Raw genomic sequence first — 21,816 nt, forward strand, 5'->3', positions numbered from 1 at the left:
CACACACACACACACACACACACACACACACACACACACACACACACCCCCTGAAGTATGCAAAGCCCAGCACCAACACTGAGTCCAAAACCAAGAAGTAGACTGGAAGGATGAGCAAACATAAAAAGAACTCAACCCTAAAGAGTTATTTTGGTGACAAGGAAGAGAATTATTTGAAAACATCTACAAGTAAAGCCTCAAAGAAAAATGCAACCTGAACAAAAGTCCAACAAGAATCCCTAGAACAATTAAAGCAATAAGTTTTTGTTTCTGTTTTTAAAACTAAAAATGCTGGCCTCAGACCAAACACTTGACACTTACTAGCTGTATGACCCTGGGCAAGTCACTTAACCCCAATTGCCTAACAAAAACCCAAAAACTAAAAATGATTTTAAGAAACAAATGAGAGCTACAAAAAAAAAAAAGATAGAAAAAAAATAATTAGTAGCTTAGGAACAGAGATTTAAAAATCTCACTGAAGAAAATAACTCCTTAAAGATTAGACTCACCAAATGGAAGCTAATGACTCCATGAGACATCAAGAAACAATAAAATAAAGTAAAAGACTGAGGAAAAATAGAAGAAAATGTGAAATATCTCAAAGGAAAAAAACTGACCTGGAAAACAGATTGAGGAGAGATAATTTAAGAACCTGACAGCTATGAACAGCAACAAAAAGAGACTAGACGTCATATTTCAAGAAGTCATAAAAGAAAACTGCCCGGATATTCTAGAACTAGAAGGCAAAACAGAAACTAAACGAATCCCCTGATCACCTCATTAAAGAAACCCCAACATAAAAACTGTCAGGAATAGAATACCCAAAATCCAGCACTCCCACGTCAAGGAAAAAATATGCAAGGAACCAGAAAAAAAGAATTCAAGTACGCACACACAAGAGACACAGTCAGGATCACTCAAGATTTAGCAGCCACCACTATAAAGATACAGAGGAAAAAAATAAAATAAAGATACAGAGGGCTTGAAATGGGATATCCAGAAGGCAAAAGAGCTAGGCTTACAAGTCACAAACAAATGCATAAAAGCAGAAACATTCAATGCATCTCTTCTGACCATAATGTAATAAAATTACGTTCAATAAAGGACCTTTGAAGCAGAGATTAAAAATTAATTGGAAGCTAAATAGTTTAATCCTAAAGAATAGATGGGTCAAAGAACAAATCATGGAAAGAATCAATAATTTCATTAAAGATAATGACAAAAATGAGACAACACCCCAAAATGTGTGGGACACAGCCAAAGCAATACTTAAGGGAAAAATTCTCTTTCTAAATACTTACATCAATAAAAGAGGAAATATAGAGGGAAATAAACTGACCAGAAGAGTGACAACAAATGAAAACAACATTGAAAGACAAGCAGGGGCAGCTAGGTGGCGCAGTGGATAGAGCACCGGCCCTGGATTCAGGAGGACCTGAGTTCAAATCCGGCCTCAGACACATAACATTTATTAGCTGTGTGACCCTCGGCAAGTCACTTAACCCCATTGCCTAGCCAAAATAAAAAGAAAAAAGAAAAAAGAAAGAAAGACAAGCAGATTCTGCCCAAATATAATGGCCAATGTTGGCTCCAGATGGCCGAGATCAGAACAGCCTTCCTTCCTTTCCTGTTAAAAAATGGTGCCTTTGGAAGAGTGGAAAGCTGCGTGTGCTCTTGGGCACAATTATTTTATTTATGGCTAGCATATATCTAGCACTTTTTAAGGTTTGCAAAGGACTTCACAGACATTCTCTCATTTTATCCGAAAACAAATCTGAGGGAATCTTATGTCTTACAGATAAGGACAAAGGTCTGGCCACTATCAGAGGTGGGATTCAAACCTAGGTTTTCTCGACCCAAAGTTCAGTCCCCTAGCCTCATATGCCACATGAGGACACGAATGCCCATTATACAAGGTTAGCCTCAGAGAAGAGCTGAAGAAAGGCATCTTTGCAGAAGCGTGGGACTAGGGGTGTGGAGTATGTTGTACACTATCAAACACAGTTAATGGGCTGGTTGCTTGTGATGAACTCATTGATTTTTTCCTTTCCTTTTTTTTTCTTTCTTTTGGGGGGGGGTGAGGCAGTTGGGGTTCAGTGACTGGCCCAGAGTCACACAGCTAGGAAGCGTTATGTGTCTGAGGCTGGATTTGAACTCAGGTCCTCCTGACTCCAGGGCCGGTGCCCTATCCACTGTGCCACCTCGCTGCCCCTTTCCTTTTCTTTTTTTAACCTTTGTTACAAGGAGTGGCTTACTGAGGAGTGGAGGGAGAGAGATATTCAGAAATGATGGTGATGTAAAAACAAGAGATAACAAGATGAAAAATCAGATGTGTATACTAACTTTTACAAGATGGTAAGAACACTGGCTTCTTTGCTCCCCTAGCCCTGTTCTCTTTTGATTTTGTGTGTTTCTCTGAACTGTGCTGATGTCATTATTGTTAACCCACTGCCAGTACGCCTTGGAATCAGGAAGGCCTGGGTTCCCGTCCGTTCTCTGACACACAGTGACTCCGTTACCCTAGACAAGTCCCTGAACCTCTCAGTGCCCTGGGCTCCAGAGAAAATCCCGTCCTGCATTGCTAGCAGAAGGCCCTCACCAGCACCTCCCTGCACCAATGAAGCCACAGATTCAGCTCCCAGAAAATATCACCATCATTATTGGTAATTCACCCAATGGCAAGTTATTATCATTACTGTTAGCGCTCCAGCCTCGTCCTCCAGCCAGGACGGCTAAGCCTGTAAGTTGTAGATGGGCTGCAGTCTACAGTGGGGGCGGGAGAAGTTGCAGGTCATGGGCGGGCAGTTCCACGATGTCTTACCCTTACATGAGCACCCCAGCATTCTTGTTCACGGATACTGGGCTTACAGTGAAGGGGACCTGAGCTGGAGGCGATGGTGGGGCCGATGCGAGCCCCCCACTCCCCGGCCTCAGCTCAATCCCAGACCCACCTGTTTCACTGGCTTCCCTGCCCTCGGGGGGCTCCACGTCCAAGGGGCCTCCCAAGCTCTCGGTGCTGCCGGCTCCCTCGGCCCCAGGTCGGGGTCCCCCTTCCCTCTTGTGTCTCATCAGCTTTTTGACTTTGTCTGCCAGCCAGCTGCCTTTCCTTGTGGGGAGGAAGAAGGCACAGAGATGGGGTCCGGGGAACAGGGTGGCCAGGGGTCCCGGAGGACCAGAGGAAGATGGGGTAGTGAAAAGGACCCAAGGCTGTGGGCACCTCAGGCCAGGGCACAAGGGGAAGGCCCCTGAAGCAGAAGTGGGTCAAAGGTCAAGGCCAAGGTCAGAGGGGAGGACTCACTTGGTCCGGGGCAGGGGTCCCGGCTCCAGCACTCGGTACTGGTCCATGATCTTTTCCACCAATTTCTGTTTTTCTCGTCTCAGAGCATTGAGCTGGTCCCTGCAAAGAGACAGGAATTGTGGAGGGGCTCAGAAAGGAGGGAAAAGTCACAGGGTCGCAGACCTAGAGCTGGAAGGGACCCACGCCCTCCTATGACAGAGGAGGAAACTGAGGCCCAGAAAAGTGAAGGAACTTGCAACAGAATTCTAGAAAAGTTCAATTTGGCAGACTCTGCTCAGACATAGACAGTATCTGCGGCGGGATCTGAACCCAGGTTTTTCTGACTCCAATGTGAGAGCTCTCTCCACTGTACCCCCACTTCCCAGGGAGGCATGAGAGCCAGGCAGGTTGCGATGGGAAGTCTAGGGGTCTGAGTGAAGACCAGGGAGGGGGGCTGGGGAGCGGGGCAGGATGGACCAGGTCGGGGGAGGGGAGCCCTCACAGGTACTCCCGCTGCTCTCTGTGCAGGTGGTCCCGGCTCTCCAGGCTCCGCTCCATGAGACCCCGGTTCTCCCGGCTCAGTGTCTGCACCTCGGCGAGCAGTTGCCGATTCTCCTCCTCTTGGGCGGCCCTCAGCTCGGTCAGCAGCTGCGCCCCCAGCCCAGACCAGAAGAGATGAGTGATGGTGAGGCCCGAGGCCAAGCCCACAGCCCAGCTTCCCCACGACCCTGAGCCCCACCTGGCACTGTGTGGTCAGCCGGCAGACACTGAGGTCCAGCTTTTGGTTGGTCTCGCGGAGGCCCTGGCCCTGGGCCTCCAACTGCGCCCGCTCCAGCTCCAAACGGGCCAGTCTGCCCCGCAACTCACCCCGTTCACCCTGCAGCTCACCTCGCTCCCTGGAGGCATCGGCCAAGGACACCTGGGCCCTGTGAGGATGAGGCGTGAGCAGGGAGCAGCGCTCCCCTCCTCCTCTCCCTGGGCCAGCCTCCCGCCCCAGACAGACCCAAGGGATGCTTTCTGGGGACCAGGATGCCCAGGGCCCACTCTCTGCAGGGAAGGGAAAGGGTCTTCACCAGCCCAGGGAGACTAAGGCCAGAGCATGGGGAACCAAAGGGGCTGGATTGTGACTCAGCTAGAGGACGGCACCTCTCGTGCTCGCTCTGTAGCCGACGGAGCTCCTCTTCCAGGCCCTTCTGGTGCAGCCTGTCCTGGGCCAGCCTCTCTCGCTCCGCCTGCAAAGCCACCTCCTGGGCCTCCACCTGGGCCCTTTGGGCCTGCAGCTGCTCATACCTGCAGGTTGGAGGGTGAGGAAACTGAGGCAGGTGTGTGAAGGAAACACACCCCCACGGACAGGGTGGGGACAAAACTGAGATCCTTCAAAGGGTAGGAGGGCAGGACCAGAGCCATTCCTGGGCCTCAGTTTCCCCATCTGCCTAAGGAGAGTAGACGACATGATAACTGACATTTTCGATAGAATGTAAGTTTCTCAATGGAAGGAACTATGTCTTTGTCATCCCTTTATATCCTTAATGGGCAGCCAGGTGGCTCAGTTGATAGAGCACCAGGGCTGGAGTTGGGAAGGTTCATCTCCCCAAATTCAGATCCTACCTCAGATGCTTACTAGCTCTGGGACCCTGGGCAAGTCACTTAACCCTATTTGCCTCAGTTTCCTCATCTGCAAAATGAGCTGGAGAAGGAAACGGCAAGCCCTCTAGTATCTCGGCCAAGAAAATCCCAAATGGGATCAAAAGAGCCAGACACACCTGAAGAAACTGAACCACAATATATCCTGAGAACCTAAGAAGGGCCTTTATGCATAATAGGCGCATAATAAATGCTGATGGGACCAGCTGGTTCGCTAAGACCGTGGAGAGCTAATGCTGGAAAGGACCGTAAGGGCCATCTAGTCTGACCCGAACTGGCTCACTCAGGGCCGCTCAGTGAGGATTGTTAGAAGCAAGGATCAAAGTCCCTTCCTGACCCCAAGTCCGGCTCTCTTTCCACCACCCAGCACCGCCTCTCCTGGCAAACCATCTTTCTCAGTTTCTCAGAGTTGCTAATGATCTCATGATTGCCTGATCCAATGGCCTCTTCCCTATCATCCTTCCTGACCTCTCCTCGGTCTCTGCCACCACTGTTCATTCCTCCTGGATACTGCTCTCTCCTGGATTTCCTCCCACTCCCCCAACCTTTCCTCCTCAATCTCATAGGCTGGATCTTCATCCACATCGTGCAGCTAATCACAGGTGTCTGCCAAGACCCTCTTCTCAGCCCTCTTCTCTTCTCCCTCTGCACTCGTCAGCTCCCATATCATTTCCTTTCTTTTCTTTTTTCTTTTTTTTTTTTTTTGGTTAGGCAATGGGGTTAAGTGGCTTGCCCAGGGTCACACAGCTAGTGTCGTGTGTCTGAGGCTGGATTTGAACTCAGGTCCTTCTGACTCCAAGGTCGGTGCTCTATGCACTGCACCACCTAGCTGCCCCTCGATGATCACTTCTATTCAGACAGCTCCCAGATCTACACAGCCAGCCCTAACTTCTCTCCTGAGCTCCATCATCCCACGTCACAAAGTGCCTAGTGTCCATTTTAAACTGGATGAGTCCCATAGACGTCTCGAACTCAACATGACCCAAACACAACTCATTGTCTCCCCCTAGTCCTGATTTTCCCGTGACTGTCACGGATCCTCCCAGGCATACTGGCTCATAATCCCGCGGTCATTCTCGCCTCTTAAAACTGGCCAGTCGATGCATCGCCAAGTCCTAGGCATTAGAGTTTCGCAGTATCTCCTCCTGTCCACTCACAGCCCCTCCTAACAACAGCCTCCTCCCTGACCACCGTCTCACCCTCCATCCTCCACGCAGGTCCTGAGGTGCCCCCACGCTCGGCAGACTCCCATGGCACCATGCTACCTTCACAGTCAAGCACCAACTTCTCTGACTGTCACCGAGAGCTCTTCACAACCCGGCCCTTTCCTATACTTTCAGACTCCCCAGACGTTATTCTCCTCCACGCACTGTCCAGGGCAGACGTCGTGGCCTGCCCACCGTTCCTCACCCGGCGTGCCTCTGCATCGGCTGCTCCCATGCATGGACCGCTCCCCTCCTTCGCTCTGCCGCCAAGCGTGCCCCGGCTGTGTCGGCCGGTTCACGTGCCACCTTCTGCAGGGGGTCTCTGTCGATCCCCCCACCGCCAGCCGCTAATGCCCTCCCCTCTACAGCCACAGAATTATCTTGCCTAGACTTCTCTACCTGTCATCTCCTCTACGGGGAGGTAAGCTCCTCGAGTTGAGGGCAGGGGCTGCTTGTGCTCCCCTTTGCCTGCCCGGAGCCTGGCCCACAAGAAGCACTTTATCAATGTCAGCTGATTAGCCGACAGATTTTACGTCCCCCAGGGGGCTGGGGCAGGGGGCTCGGCTCACCTGCCCTGCAGCTCCTTGTGGGACAGCTCTAGCTCCCGCAGCGTGGCCTTCAGCTCCCGGTGGCGGCCCAGGAGCCCCTCCAGCTCCACCTCCTGCCGCTGCTGCAGCCGCCCCAAAGCCTCGTGGTCCCTTAGCAGCGCCTGGTGCTGGAGCCACGCGGCCTCCTGTTCCTGCCTCGCCCCTCGCATCTCCTTGTCCAGAGCCCCCAGTCTTTCCCGCAGCTCTTGGCCCTGTGTCTCCAGCACAGCCTTCTCTGCCTGAGGGTGTGTCAGGAAGGAAGGGGAAGAGGAAGAGAAGGAGTACAGGTAGTAATCATCCTAGGGCACCATAATGGTCAGAATCACAGACAGGGCGACTGAGGCCTCCGGAGTGAACTGAGCACACAGGTAAGCGGGCTCACTGATCGCAAGCTGGAAGGGGCCTGCCTCTCAAACCAGCTGCTGGAACTTCTCTTTGGTTGTTTTTTAGGTTAAGTGACTTGCCCAGGGTCACACAGCTAGTAAGTGTCAAGTGTTTGGTCTGAGGCCAGATTTGAACTCAGGTTCTCCTGACTTCAGGGCTCTATTCAAACTCCTCATTTTAGGGAGGAAAAAGCCTGAGGTTCAGCTAAGTGCCCCAGGTTCCACAGGGATCCAGTGCCAGAGAGGAGACTGAAGTCCAATAGACCAGCAAGGAGGCCATAACAACATAGTAGGATGTTTATCTGAGGAACGCAGGCGGTTCAACGTGAGGAAGACGACAAATATAACCAACCATTTTAATAACACACATTTTTAAATGACGTGATTTTATCAATACATGCTGAAAAGGCTTTTGACAAAATCCGACATTCATTTCTATTCAAAAACCGGATAAACCATAGAAATAAACAGCCCTTTCTTTAATATAGCAAGTAGTAATCATCTAAATCCAAAAGCAAATGTTGCATGTAATGGAGGGTAAAGTGAGGACACACATTATCACCAGTAGTGTTAGAAAATGCTAGCTGTAATGGACAGCTAGGTGGCACAGTGTACAGAGCTCTGGCCTTGGAGTCAGGAGGACCTGAGTTCAAATCTGGCCCCAGACACTTGACACTTACTAGCTGTGTGACCCTGGGCAAGTCACTTAACCCTGCTCTCCTCACCAAAAAGCAAAAAAAAATTTGAAAATAAAAATTAAAAAATAAAATGCTAGCTGTAGCAAAAAGACAGAAAAAGGAAATTGAGGGAATACGCATAGGGAGAGAGGAAACAAAATATCATTTTTGCAGGTGATATAATGGTGTAGTAAGAGAGTCATCCAAAAATTAATTTAAATAATTAATAACTTCAGTAAAGTTGAACGATGTAAGATAAATCCATATAAATCATCAGCATTATACAACCCACAAAACACAAGGAAGAAGAACTAGGAAGAAAAATTCCATTCAAAATAAATACGGAAATTATTAAATACTTGGAAGAGTATATTACAAGATTCACCCAGATACTACAGGAATCTAACTGGAAAACACTCTGCAGAAATAAAGACAGACCACCAGGTACGGTGACCCATAGCTATAATCCCTGCTCCCGGGGAAACTGAGGCTGGCGTACCACCTGAGCTCTGAGGTTCTAAGAGGCAGTGGGCTAGAGCAAAGGGAGAGCTTTCCAAGTCTGGCACCAAAAATGTGGAGTCACTGTTGGGGGAGGGGGCACCAGGCTGCCTAAGGAAGGATGGAACAGCCCAGCTGAAATCAGAGTAGGTCAAAGTCTCTGTGCCAATCAGCAGTGGAATCAGGACACTGCCTTTCCAGCCTGGGCAAGATAGAGAGACCCAATCTTAAAAAAAAGAAATTTTTTTTAAATTAAAAAATAAAAAAGGAAAGGAGGGAAGAAAGAGAAAGAAAGAAGCCTAAATAGAGAAACATTCACTGCTCGTGAGTAGGTGGAACCGATATAATAAAAAGGACAATACTAACTAAATTTATTTATTTATTTAGTCAGTACTGTACCAAACTCACAAAAAAATTATAGGGCTAGAAAACAGTAACAAAATTCATAAGGAGGAACAGAAAGTTAAGAATCTCAAGGGTAATAATGAAAAAAGTAGGAGTAGGAAGGAAGGGATTCTATCAGTATGGCATCTCAGACATAGCAGTATGGGATCTCAAAGCAGCAGTCATTAAAATGATTGGGTACTGGTTTAAAAAAAAAAAAACAGTGGGACAGATTAAGTAGACCACATACAAAGGCAAACAAACACAGAAGCATCCTGTTTCATAAACTCAAAGACCTCAGTTACTGAGGAAACTATCTGACAAAAACGGTTGGGAGAACGGGACAGCAGAAACTCGTTTTCGAACAGCATCTCCCACCATACACCAAGGTAGGCTCCCAATGAATACATGACTTTAGATACCAAAAGTCACATCAGGAACAAGTTAGAAGAACAAGGAAGAAATTACCTCATTGATCTACGGAAAGGAAAAGTCTTCCTGACCAAACAAGTGATAGATGATCACCCCAGATAAACTGGACCGTTTTTGATTACAGTAAATTTAAAATTATTTGCATAAACAAAGCTAATACAGTAAAGATTAAAAAGGGAAAAGTAATTAGGAAAAAAAATTCTTGCAACGAGTTTCTCTCATTTCCAAGATATAAATGGAACTGACTGAAATTTCTTTTTCCTTTTTTTTCTTTTTTTGGCTAGGCAATAGGGTTAAGTGACTTGCCCAGGGTCACACAGCTAGTAAGTATTACGTGTCTGAGGCCAGATTTGAACTCAGGCCCTCCTGAATCCAGGGCCGGTGCTCTATCCACTGCGCCACCTAGCTGCCCCTCTGACTCAAATTTCTAACACTGAGAGTCATTCCCCAATAGGTAAATGATCAAAGGATATGAGTGGGTCATTTCCAAAGCAAGAAATTCAAGCTACTAACAACTATGCTCTATATCACTCACGATTAGAAAAATACAAATTAAATTTGAAGTTCCATCTCACTCTTACCAGATGAGCAAAGATAATTAAAGAGGAAAATGACCAATCATGGAGGGGCTATGGAAAACTAGGTACATGTATACACTGTTGGCAGAGCTGTGAATCAATTGGTCCAGTCCTAGAAAGCAATTTGGAACTACGTCCAAAAAAATTACCAAACTCTGCATGTCCTTTGACCCAGCTAAACCACTACTAGGCCTATGCTCCAAAGAAATCAAAGTAAGAGGAAAAGAATCTATATGTGCAAAAATATATTTGTAGCAGCTCTTTTTGTGGCCACCAAAAAGCGGAAATTAAGGGGGTTTCCTCTTGGGGAATGGCTAAACATATTATGGTACATGTATGCAGTGGAATTCTGTTGCGCTATTTAAAACAGATGCAGAGGGAAGCCAGCAGAGCCAGAAGGACACTTTATACAATAACAACATTATAGAACAAAAGGACTTTGAAAGACTTTAGAACTCTGATCAAGGAAATCGTAATGCACGAGGCCAAGTGAAGGAAGATGAAAACACTTCTCACCTCCTGAAAAAGGTGATAACATTAAAATGCTGAAAGAGACATGCATTTTCTGACAAGGCTAATGTGTGAATTTTTTGGTGAGGTTTTTGTTTTATTTTTGAAAATGTGCTTGATGGAGGGAAGGGGAGAGGGACAGATTAATTTTTAAAGTACATGTTACTTGAAAATTTTAAAAAAACAATTTTTAAAATAAGGGAGAAAAAAGTCTCCGGAGGCTGTGAGACCAGGACAGAGGTCAATGGGACTGACCATCCATCACCTTTATTCCTGGATTCTGCGCTTTCCTTAATGGAGAGAGACAGGAAGAGGGAAGGGAGGAAGGGGCAGAGAGATGGAGGAGGTGATAGGGAAGGGAAGAAGATGAAGGCTGAAGAGGGTCATGGGGTCATAGACCCAGAGCCAGAAGGGTCCTCCCTGGGTGGGCCCGGGAGAGGGGACTCACCTGGAGCTGGCTGCTCTGCTCCTGGGCCCGATGATTCTGCAGCTGCAGCTCCTGGACCCGTCCCTGCAAGGTCCCCACCTGGCCCTCCAGCTGCCTCATCTGCCCCTGCAGGGCAGCCTTCTCAGCTGCCAGGGCTGCGTTCTGTCCAGGGAGGAGAAGCGTGGTCGGGTCACGTCAGCTCACCCACCTGTCCCAGCACAGCCATGCCCAGACCCCAACTCACACTGCGCTCCACCATGATGAGCCGCCCGCTCAGTGTCTCCTGGACCGCCTGCGCCGCAGCGGGGCATTCCTTGGCTCCCCCTGGCCCCGGGGGCTCCTCTGCCTTCAGCCCCAAGGAAACCTGGCACTGGAGCTGCAAGCAGAAGACCCCCACAGGCTCAGCTCTAGGAGAAGGAGGAGAGCCCAAGGGGGGTGCACAGACCAAGATCCCAGGCTCAGATTGCACCCTCCTGCCACCCCGTCAGCTCCCACCTTGGCCCACGCTCCCATCATCTGTCACCTGCACTACTGCGGCAGGCCCCCTCTCCAATCCATCCTCCATTCTGCTGCCAAAGGGATCTGCCCAAAGCTTGGGTCTGACCAGGCCAGGCCCCTTCTCAGTAAACCCTGATGGGCCCTGGGGTTTGGCATTTAAAACTCCCCACAACCTGGCCTCGACCTGCCATCCCAGCTTTCTCTCCCATTGCTCTCCTGTGCACGCTAGAATTAAGCCAAACCAGACTTCTCTCTACCCAGTCTTCTCACCCAAGCCTGAAGTGCTCTCTCCCCTAAACTCCACATCCTAGAACGCCCAGTGCCCTTCAAAGCTCACCTCTCCTCTTCCACCCTGCCCCCCACCCCACAGGTGCAAGCATGTCCTCTCGACCACTCTGTATCCATGTACATGCATACGTGCATAATCTACATGCAGACACTCATACATACACATGTACATGCTGTCTCTCCCAATAAAATGTAAACTTCTTAAGGGCAGGACCTGATTCCAGCACCTACCGCGGCGTCTGACACATAGACACAATCAATAAATGCTTATCAATCAACTGATCCATCGATCAACTCAACTAGGGACTGTAATTGTAATTAACCATTGAATGTAATTAACGCTACAAAAGGGGCCACACACTCAAAAGTCATGTGCTTCATTACTGGAAACTGTGGGGGCCGCTCCCTAGACCACACAACCACGTAGGGACTGGCCAGGCGTCAGAAGGATGCTCTAGAAGGAGGGGAATCCCGAGAGGCGGGCATGTTCCTGGCAGACTTTGCCCCAAACCACAACAGTGAACATTCAATGGGCCATGGAGGTTTGCAGAGCTCTGCCCACGTCTTTCCCACTCATGCCTTACAGCAGCCCCTCTGACTTACAGAGCCCCGGGGGACAAAACTAGATCCAATGGCGGGAGGTTACAGGGAGACCACGTTTTTTGTTCAGCGTCTCTAAAAGCGAATTGGGCAGCCCTCAGTTTGGTGATGCCCTTATGTCCGTAGGTCTTCGAGCAGAGCTTGAAGGATGCTTTGCGGTTGGTTAGGGTGGGGCTAGGTGACCTCTCAGGTCCCTTCCATATAGTAGATATAGTAGACAGAGCTCTGCTGCCTGGATTCAAAGGACCTGGGCTCTCACGCTACCTCTGACACATACCTCCCAGCCAGCCTGGAGCAAGTTAAGGAAGCTCTCAAGACACCAGTTTCCTCATCTACCAAATGAGGGGCTTAGACTAAATGGCCTCAGAGGGCTTTTCCACCTTCACACCTATGGTCCTATAAAGGCCAAGTCTAGGAAAACAAAGGCATGGATGAGGAATTCTGAGAAACTCGTTCAGTTGTTTCAATTGTGTCTGAATCTTCATGACCCCATTCGGCCTTTCTTGGCAAAGATACTGGAGTGGTTGGCCATTTCCTTCTCCAACACATTTCACAGATGAGGCAACTGAGGCCAGCAAGGTGACGTCACTTGCCCAGGGTCATACAGCTAGTAAGTGACTGAGGCCAGATTTGAACCCAGGTTTTCCTGACTCCAGGTCTGGCACTCTATCCACTGTGCCACCTAGCTGCCTAAACTTTAAGTCTAGGAAATGAAGGGATGAATGAGGAATTCTGAGAAACATGAGAAGATCTATATGAACTGATACAGAGTGAAGTAAGCAAAGTCAAAAGGATGACAGACACAATGACCACAACAACATAAATGAAAAGATCACTAAAATGACACCAAGAGAGGCAACTGAAAAACCATTAGGGCCTAGAAAACAGGTGCTGAAGCCTCCCTTGTCTCTGAAGAGAGGTGGGGGGCTAGGGGGGCCGAATGCTGAATACATTGACTCTTTGTCTCAGTTGTCTTTGCTGAACTGTTTCTGTGACAAGGTCATACTCAATGAAGGGGGAGGTATTATATCGAGAAATTACAATGATATAAAAATAAAAGCCATCAATAAAACTTATTTTTAAAGTTAAATTAAGAAAATGAAGGGCTACACTGTGCAATGACTGACTTTGATAGACTTGGCTTTTCTCAGCAATTCAAGGATCTAAGACAACTCCAAAAGACTCACGATGGAAAATTCCATCCACATCCAGAGAAAGAACTTAGGAGGCTGAATGCGGTTGGAAGCACACCATTTGTTCTCCTTTTCCTTTGTTGTTTTGTTTTATTGCTTCTTTCTCGTGGTTCCTCCCATTAGTTCTAATTATTCTTTACATCATGACTAATGGGAAAATATATTTAATATGAATGAATATGCAGAGCCTATATCAGACTGTACGCCATCTTGGCGGGGAGGGAGGAAGGGGGAGAAAACTTGGAACTTAAAATCTTATGGAAGTGAATGTTGAAAACTAAAAATAAATTAATTAATTATTTTTAAAAAGAAAGAAAGAAAATTAAGGGCTAGAAGGTGGTAAGGAGGAAAATGCAAGGAGGGAAAGGGGAGTCCCTCGAGAGGAGGGTCATGACTTCTCACCTGACCCTCCAGGCCCTGGACCCTGGCCTTTAGAGACATGATTTCCTCATCTTTGGTGGCCAAGGCAACCACACTCTCTTCTTCCAGACGCTTTTCCAAAGCTTGGTATGTCCTGCCGAGGAACAGAGGGAGGAAGGACATCACATACCCCCCGAACCTAAGGCTAAACTCTCTGCTATCCCCCCCAGCCCCAAGCCCCAGGCCCAAAATCACAGTGTTTCAGAGTGAGAGGGAACCTCAAAGCCCATTGAATCCAAGCCGTACCTGGACAGGGATCCCCTCTAAAACATCCCCAATGAGAGGCCATGCAGCCTCTGCATGAACACCTCCAGAAACGGGTCCTCACTACCTCCTGAAGCAGCCCATTCCACATGGGACAACTCAGATGGTAGAAGTCTGTCCTGACGTCGAGTTGAAATGTGCCTTTGCTGGGCTGCCCCCGCACCACCGCAGGGCTGACCTTCCTTCTTTCTGCCTCCCCTCCCTCCATCCCGTCTCCATTCCCCATATCCCTCCTGGGCCCAGCCCCACCTCTCCTGGTGCTTCTCCTGCTCTTTCAGCTGCGTGTCTCTCTCCTGGGTCACCTGCCCAAGCTCCAACTGCAGCCTTTCCACCTGGGTTTTCAGCTGCTGACTCTCAACTGCGGCCTTCTGGAGCTCCTGGTGACCAAAGGTTAGGAGGTGAGCACCAGGACGGGGAGCCCAGCCAACCACCATTCCATGCAATCTAGCTTAGGGAAAGGAGTCCAGGAGGCCCTGCTAGACAAAGGCAGGCCAGAGAGCTGTGGGAAGAAGGCTGGACCAAAAGGAGGGGGAAGGTGCAGCCAGGACAGGCCTCAGACTGGACATCTCAAGACACGGCTGACAGTCCCTGCAGGACCCTTACCATGAGCCTCAGTTTCCCCATCTTCCAAATGAGAGGCTGTGACTAGGTGATTCCTTCAAGGTCCCTTCCAGCCCTGACATTCTATGACCCCCAGAGTCTGAGTTTCCCCGTCTGTAAAAGCCCGACAGCAGCCTCTGCTGTGTCCATCTCGCTACCGAGTGGGCCCGAGCAAAATATCAGCACTTAGCACAGTGCCTGGCACAGAGTAAGCACTTAAGAAACGTTTATTGACTGGCTGAATTAAGGGAGGGAGGAGTAGGGCCTCCTAAACTGTTAAGTGCTGCAGTGTCTTGTAAGAGCACCAGACCTGGCGCCATGAGAACCTGGTTCAAGGTCCGGCTCAGGCACGATTAAGCAAGCAGATCTCAGGGAGCAGCGAGGCACCTGAACACGAACCCCCTCTCTAGCAGCCCCATCAACTGACCAGCTGCCTTGAGGACCTAGAGGGCCATACTTGGGGACCTAGGGGGCCACACTTGAGGACCTAGAGTCCACAGGTTCCCTACCCCTGAATTCTAACCTCTTCTTGCAACCCCTAGTGAGGCAGCAACTACAGAATCCCTTAGACTCTGGAGGCCTGAATTTGAATCCTGACTCTGCTACGTAGTAACTGTGTTGTTTCTCCCATCATTACGGCTTATTCTGCTTACACCCAGAAGGCAGAAGGGAAAGGGGGAGGGCAGAGAGGCAAATTTCCCCTCCATAGGGAAAATCTTCTGATCAACTATACAAAATTGGTTTGGAGTTGAGGACAGGAGGGGAGGGGAGGGGAGAGGAGGTGAAGAAGGTCATTGAGGCATCTCTTTTTAAAACTGCAGAGAGAGGCAGCTAGGTGGCGCAGTGGATAAAGCTCTGGCCTCGGAGTCAGGAGGATGAGTTCAAATCCAGCCTCAGACACTTGACACTTACTAGCTGTGTGACCTTGAGCAAGTCACTTAACTCTGATTGCCTCACGAAAAAAAAAAAAAAGATGATTAAAACTGCAGAGAAGAAAGGACTGAAGGAAGGCCAGAAGGAAGCACAGACTAGAAGGACAGCTTTGAAAGCTGCAGGAGGAGTTTATAACAAGAGATGCAGAGTTTCCTGCACAATCCTCTTTTTCAGTCCTACTATGCATATGGAAATGCTGATTTTCTTTTACTATAAGCTCAGAATGAAAATTTTTTTTCTTAAAAAAGGACTAGTCTAGTTCCCTATTGTACAGATGGAGAAACAGAGGCCTGATGGAAAATGACCAGTCCAAGGCTGCCCAGCTGGTCAGCGGCAGAGCTCCTCCATCTGGACCCAGTGCTCTTGTGTCTACACCGCACGGCACCGGTCAGTGAAGGGAGAGAGGAGGCACGGCTAGTCTAGCCTACCTGGTGGAGCTGGTGGTCCTCAAGAAACAGAGGAACAAGAGTGAGAGGGGATCAGCCAGGCGGTGGCCAGAGACGGGGATGACGGATTCCGTTACCTTTCTCACGGCCTCCACCACCTGCCGCTCCTTCTCAGCCTGACCCCGCAGGGCTCTCTCTTCACTCTCCAGCTCCAGCAGCTTCTGCTCAGCCGCCTCTGCCCGGGCCCGCAGCCTGGGGCCCTCGCGTTCCCACTGCCTTCGCTCCCGGCCAGCAGCTCCCAGAGCCTCGGCCAGAGCCTCTCGCTCCCGCCCTGCGGCCTCCAACTCTCGCCCAGCAGCCTCTAGGGCCTCTCGGAGCCCCTCTCGCTCCCGAGCCTCAGCCTCGGCCTCAGAGTGTGCCTCGGCCTCAGCCTTCCTAGCCCGGGCCAGCTCCTCCCCGAGCCGGGCAGCCTCCTCTCCCCGGGCCTCCAGCCTCCTCCCCTGGGCCTCCAGCTCACCCCGAAGGGTCTCCCGCTCATGCCGAAGGCTCTCCAGCTCCCTTTCCAGAGCATCCAGCCTCTGTCCCTGGACCTCCTGCTCTTCTCTCCAAGCCTCACGCTCCCCATTCAAGGCCTTCAGTCTCTGTTCCCCAGCCTCCACTTCTCCCTTCAGAGATTCGCGTTCTTTCTCCAAAGCCTCCATGGCCCTCTTCAGACTCTCTATGTCTCCTTTCAGCGCCTGCTGTTCCCTTTCCCAGTCCCCATCTTCCCCTGCTTGCCCCTCCTGAACCTGGACCTCACACTCCAGTCTCTGCTCTTGGACCACGGGCTTGACTTCTCCATGTTCCTCGTCTCCCTGCACCGCCTCCAGCCTTGGACTGGGAGGCTGGCCCCCCGGCTGCCCCTCACTCTGCCGTTCCAAGGGTTTAGGCTGAGCACTCGAGGCCTTGCTTTTCAAGTCCCCAGCCTCCGTTTCCCCTTGGAGGGAAATCTCTCCTCTTAGACTCTTCCCGTGGAGCTCTTCTTGGACAGCTTTCCCTTTCGACTGCTGCTGAGTCAAGGCCAACGCATCCAGGTCCTGAGATCGGACTGGTTTCCCTGCTTCCCCAGAGGCATCTGGAGAGTCTGAGGGCCTGCTGCACTCCAACACAGACCCTTCTGAGACTGGGAGAGATTTTCCATGACCGTCACCAAGAGAGGCCAACACCGGTGGGGGCTCATTCTTCGTCTTTGGGATATCTCGGAGCCCTGAGGGCTCCAGGACCTGGTTGCGTTCCTCCAGCTTGGGGACCTCTGACTCTTCATCTTCCACCTCAGTTAAGGGAGGCTGGAGAAAAAACAAAAACAAAACAAAAACATGGAAGTAGACAAGACATCAGAGAGGGAGGGTAGGGAAGGAGAGGGCTCAGTGGCTTAGGAACTGGGCCCAGTGCGGAGGCTGAGAGCCATTGAGAGCATACCTGGCTCCATCTCCCTGCCTTCAGCTCCCGAAGCTGGCCTCGAAGCTCCCGGTTCTCTTGCTCCAAGCTCCGGAGACGCCCCACCTCCACCTCTCGCACTTCGTCCTGCAGTGAGGGGGCCCAGCAAGGCTGCGGTGCTGGGGGAGGGAGAAGGGGGTAACGTCAGGATCTCAGAGATCCTGAGCCCCACTCATCAGAGGCCCACAGCTGCAGCTCTCACACCCAAACGTGAGCACAGATTCCTTGGCAGCCACGTGAGGAAGAGTGGTCATCTTAACTGAATAAGCCTTGCCTAGAGAGCCGAGGCTCTGACCAAAACGTCTTCACCTTTGTCACCACATTGGCTCAAGCAAGAGAAGGAGAGTCCCAGATTTAAACACAGACAGAGGCAGAGCTGGAACTAGGAAAGGGTGACCGGAGTTCGGTCCTAGGGCAGCAAAATTTAGCAAATGCAAAAACTGAACGCATGCCCTCCTACAGCTCTAACCCGGTGCCTGACACATAATAATCACTTAATCAATTCTTCCTGACTGACTGACACCAATGGTGCAGAAACAATCAATCTTGGTTACTAAGTGAGCCCACTACTTCACAAGAATAATTAGTTAAAGGGCCCGCTAGGTGGCGCAGTGGATAGAGCTCCGGCCTTGGAGTCAGGAGGACCTGAGTTCAAATGCAGCCTCAGACACTTGACACTTACTAGCTGTGTGACCCTGGGCAGTCACATAACCCTTATCGCCTCACGAAAAAAAATAATAATAACAATAATAATGACAATTAGTTAAAATAGAAAATGAACATTGTTCATGATACCCAGCTGTGCACCACTATGGTAACCTATGAATCACTATGGTAACTGATCCCTCCTCCCCCTTGACTGAAATTGTCCTAATTACTTGTGGTGTGATTGCTTTTTCACATCGCAAGTTACAAAGCTGATCTGAAGACTTGCTGCTTGCCCCAGGTGTCAAAACTACTTGCTACATCTCTGGCTGGTAGTAGAGCCTCTACACCAAACCTTCCAACAAAGGAAACAGGCCAGGAGAGGTTAAGCGAATTGCCCAACATCATACAGATGGGAAGAAGCAGAGTTAGAAATGGAACCCAGGCCCTTTGACTCCAGACGCCACTGGCTCTTCCCACCAGACCCAACAGTCATTCCTCCCCCTCCTCCACCCTCTATTCGCCCCTCTCACCATCCCCAGGGGAGCTGGGGCTTGGATGCAGGGTCCATCTCAACTCCGCCTCCAGTGCCACATTCTCTTCTACCAGGTGGTCTAGCTGTTGTCGGGCGGATTCCAACTCCTGGGGATCCCCAAGAGAGAAAGGATTTCTTACCCCCACACACAGCACACAAGAGCCCCTTAGTATCTGTTTGGGCCAAGGGGTCTCAGAGTTAGGAGCCACTCAGTTTGGAAGCCACCCGGGATCGGGGTCGGGGTCATCTTGCCCTCACCACTTGTGCCTCCCCAAGCCGTGCCCGCAGCAAGAGGTTCTCCCTCTGGGTCTCATGGAGACGTGAGCAGCGCTCCCGGGCGCCTTCCAGCTGCTCCTCCAGCAATGCCCGGGCAGCCTCCAGAGCTCCTGACAGGGCCCGCTCCTCCTGGGAAGGCAGACCAGATCAGGAACAGGCCTATTCCTGGAGACTGTCTACTATAAGCCCCTGGCTACACAGAAGGGGAAACTGAGGCCCAGAGAGGCTAGGACCTGTCCTAGGTCTTTAGTAGCAGAGTGAGGATTCAAACTCAGTCGTCCGGCTTCAAATCTCCACTACCCTACACAGCCTATCCCAGGCCCTACACAGATACTAACAATAACAACAGAAGCTCACATTGATTAGTATTTAACATGTGCAGAGACCTTTTCATACTTGAGGTGATTTAGTTCTCACAACAACCTGTGATGTAAGTTCTATTTATCACCCCCATCTGCACCCAGAGGTTAGGGGACTTCTCCAGTGGCGCATACAGCTAGTAGGAGTCAGGAGTTGAACCCATGACATTCTTACTACCCATCAGACCATGCTGCCTTTAGCCCCTTGGCCAGAATCCTATACCTGAGAAAGGGAAGTCTGGTCTTTGCCACTTATTAGCCGTATGACCTTGGGCAAATAACTGCTCTGGGCCTCAGTTTCCCCATCTGTCAGATGAAGGACTCTGGACTGTAAGGATCCTTCCACCTCTCTACGTAGGATCCTCCCCCTGGACCTTACTTAATGGCCAGGCCCCGCCCCCATCCCACCTCCCTCACCTCCAGCTGGCCCTTGTAAGCCTCGGCCACATGGAGCCTCTCCCGGCACCTCCGGAGGTCCTCCTGCAGCCGGGGCAGCCGCCCCGCCCGTTCCCGAAGCACCTCGGCCTCCTCTCGGTACAGAGTGGCTCTCCTGGCCTGGCCTGACAGCACCTGGGCCTGCAGAGCAAAGAGGAAGCTGGGAATAGGACAGGGAGCAGAGGGGCGCGTCCCTTCAGGCCTGGGGAGAGCATGGAGGGCGTAGGGCAGTGGCAAAAAGGATGCCAGAGCCCAGGGAGAAGGAGGGAAGTCCAGCAGAAGGAGGGCTGCCAGGCCTAGGCCTAGGGTCAAGGATGGAGTGGGCATGCAGGGTGAGCCAGGGGAGGAGAGCCCCTCAAAGGCAGCGGGGGAGGGGGAGGGGGAGGGGGGGGGGGGGGGGGGGGGGAGGGGCCCTACCTCCTGCCGCAGCCTCCGGATCTCAGACTCCAGCCCCTGCACCTCCCCCTGGGAGTCTAACAACTCCTCAGCCTTCTCTTCCCTGGAAAAAGAGGGACAGAGGCGGTGAGGGGGCACTGTGGTCATGGGAGGCCCCTGAGAATTCACTGCCCAGCCCCCCCCATTAACTGCCCATCCCCCCCGCCCTGCCCCCGGCCCCCCCCCTCCAGCCAGCCCCAGCCCCCCAGCTCTGGCTCCTCCCCTCCAGCCGGTCTAGTTCCCCAACTTTGGCTCCTCTCCCTCAGCTGTTCCTAAGAGCGGCGTCACTCACAGCTCCTGCCTCAGCCTCCTGAGCTGGGCCTTGGCATCTGCCAGCTGCAGAGTGAGGTGGTGGTGAGGTCCCTCCTGAGACACCCCCTGGGGGGGTTCTGGCTGGAGGGAGGGCACCTCTTGCTCCTGCAGCATTTCTGCCAGGCGCTGAGGGGGTGGGAATGGGCTCCGTGTAAGGACAGGAGGAGTCACCATGCCCTTCTCTGTCCCCACCAAACCCACAACAGACAAAGTGACCCCAGACTCCTGCCCCCATCCTCCTAGGACCTAGGACCCTAGCCCCCACCTCCAGCTACCTCTGCCCTCTGGGGCTCCAGAGTTGGGTTCCTGTTGCTTCACCCGAGCCCAGCTCCTCTGAGATAAGATGCCCCAAATAAAACATGAGCAATTATTATTATCATCGCTGTCATAACTTCACCGGGACAATCCCAGGCCCCTCCAGCACTGGCCCCAGCACCCAGCTGCCCCCAGGCTCCCACACCACAATTCCTGATTTGGCCTGCCCCTGCCCACAGCCCAGGCCTGGCCTGGACTTTGCTCCGTACCTGGGCTGTCCGGTCTCGCTCCCTCGCCAGCTTCACTAAGGCCTCCATGTGGCTTCGGACCAGCAGCTCCAGCTCTGGGCCGGCCAGCTCCCCTGGCTCAGGCCCTGCCAGGGCCAGCACCATGCCTGCACCTGGCTGGCTCACCTGGGGATGGAGGGAGAGCTAGGTTTGGGCTAGCCTGCAGAGGGGGCCCAAGAACTTTAGCCTTTGCAGCTGGGGATACAACGCCCAGGCTGGGCCTCTCCCTGCTTTACCACAAGCCCCCACCGCAGGCTGGAGCACAAAGCACTTATCTATGGAAATCTGGCTCTTCCTTCATGGCTGGCTCAGTGCCCCCTCCTCCAGAAAGCCCTCTGGGCTTCTCAGCTGAGATTCTTCTCAGTGTCACAAGGCTGGACAGCCAAGCTGGTATTTGAACCCAGGTCCTTTTAGCCCCAAACCCTGCTCTCTTCCTACAGCCTCACCGCTCTTTGGGCCCAGGGTCCCCTTCCCTTCCTGCCTTGTCTTGACTCATACTGTAGACCCTCCCCCAAGAGAATGGAAGGTCCTGGGAGGCAACCCCTGGCTTTGTGCCTGGCACATGGCCTGGCACCAAGCAGGCTTTTGATAAGGGCTCATTTGGAAGATAACAGGGTGCAGTGGAGAGATAAGGATGTTGGGTGGGGAGCCAGAGAACCTGGGTTCCAGGGCTGGGTCTCTACCAGCTCAGTACCCGCGTGACCTTCCCCTCTCTGGGCCTCAGTATCCCCATCTAGAGAATAAGGTGAAGACACGATGAATCCAGGACCTGTCCAGCTGGGACCCTCTGGTCCTGGACCGTGGGGAAGGAGGAGGAGGGGAAGGCCCAGGCTAGGTGGGGCTTACCTCCTGGATGGCAGCTGCCAGCTCACTCTGCACCCCAAGGCTGAGTCCCTGGATGTGCCGAATAAAGAGTTCCCGGTGTTCACACTGTGGAGGAGGAAGAGGGGGAGTTATCTGGGAGAAGGGATCCCCATTTATGACCCCTCAGCCAATCCACCCCTACAGAGATGCCCC

At 51.4% G+C, this 21,816-nt stretch overlaps 1 protein-coding gene across 2 annotated transcripts in view; it reads right to left on the bottom strand.

Annotated features, from left to right (window-relative positions):
* The window catches only part of CCDC88B (coiled-coil domain containing 88B), a 26,909-nt gene that overhangs the window by 3,256 nt on the left and 1,837 nt on the right, over positions 1–21,816 (bottom strand). For both annotated transcript variants that reach the window (XM_027856259.1, XM_027856260.1), the window contains exons 6-24: positions 21,646–21,729; positions 20,782–20,925; positions 20,238–20,383; positions 19,928–20,009; positions 19,493–19,651; positions 18,699–18,845; positions 18,439–18,547; positions 17,243–17,379; positions 15,922–17,109; positions 14,115–14,242; positions 13,584–13,695; positions 10,847–10,978; positions 10,624–10,764; positions 6,696–6,952; positions 4,424–4,567; positions 4,017–4,203; positions 3,780–3,925; positions 3,299–3,397; positions 2,952–3,106 (exon numbers count right to left, since the gene is read on the bottom strand). In XM_027856259.1, coding sequence (XP_027712060.1) covers positions 2,952–3,106; positions 3,299–3,397; positions 3,780–3,925; positions 4,017–4,203; positions 4,424–4,567; positions 6,696–6,952; positions 10,624–10,764; positions 10,847–10,978; positions 13,584–13,695; positions 14,115–14,242; positions 15,922–17,109; positions 17,243–17,379; positions 18,439–18,547; positions 18,699–18,845; positions 19,493–19,651; positions 19,928–20,009; positions 20,238–20,383; positions 20,782–20,925; positions 21,646–21,729 — 3,697 coding nt within the window. The remainder of the gene's footprint in view (positions 1–2,951; positions 3,107–3,298; positions 3,398–3,779; positions 3,926–4,016; positions 4,204–4,423; positions 4,568–6,695; positions 6,953–10,623; positions 10,765–10,846; positions 10,979–13,583; positions 13,696–14,114; positions 14,243–15,921; positions 17,110–17,242; positions 17,380–18,438; positions 18,548–18,698; positions 18,846–19,492; positions 19,652–19,927; positions 20,010–20,237; positions 20,384–20,781; positions 20,926–21,645; positions 21,730–21,816) is intronic.

This window comes from Vombatus ursinus, unplaced genomic scaffold (assembly GCF_900497805.2).
Source record: "Vombatus ursinus unplaced genomic scaffold, bare-nosed wombat genome assembly UNPS02011369.1, whole genome shotgun sequence".
Classification (NCBI taxonomy): domain Eukaryota; kingdom Metazoa; phylum Chordata; class Mammalia; order Diprotodontia; family Vombatidae; genus Vombatus; species Vombatus ursinus.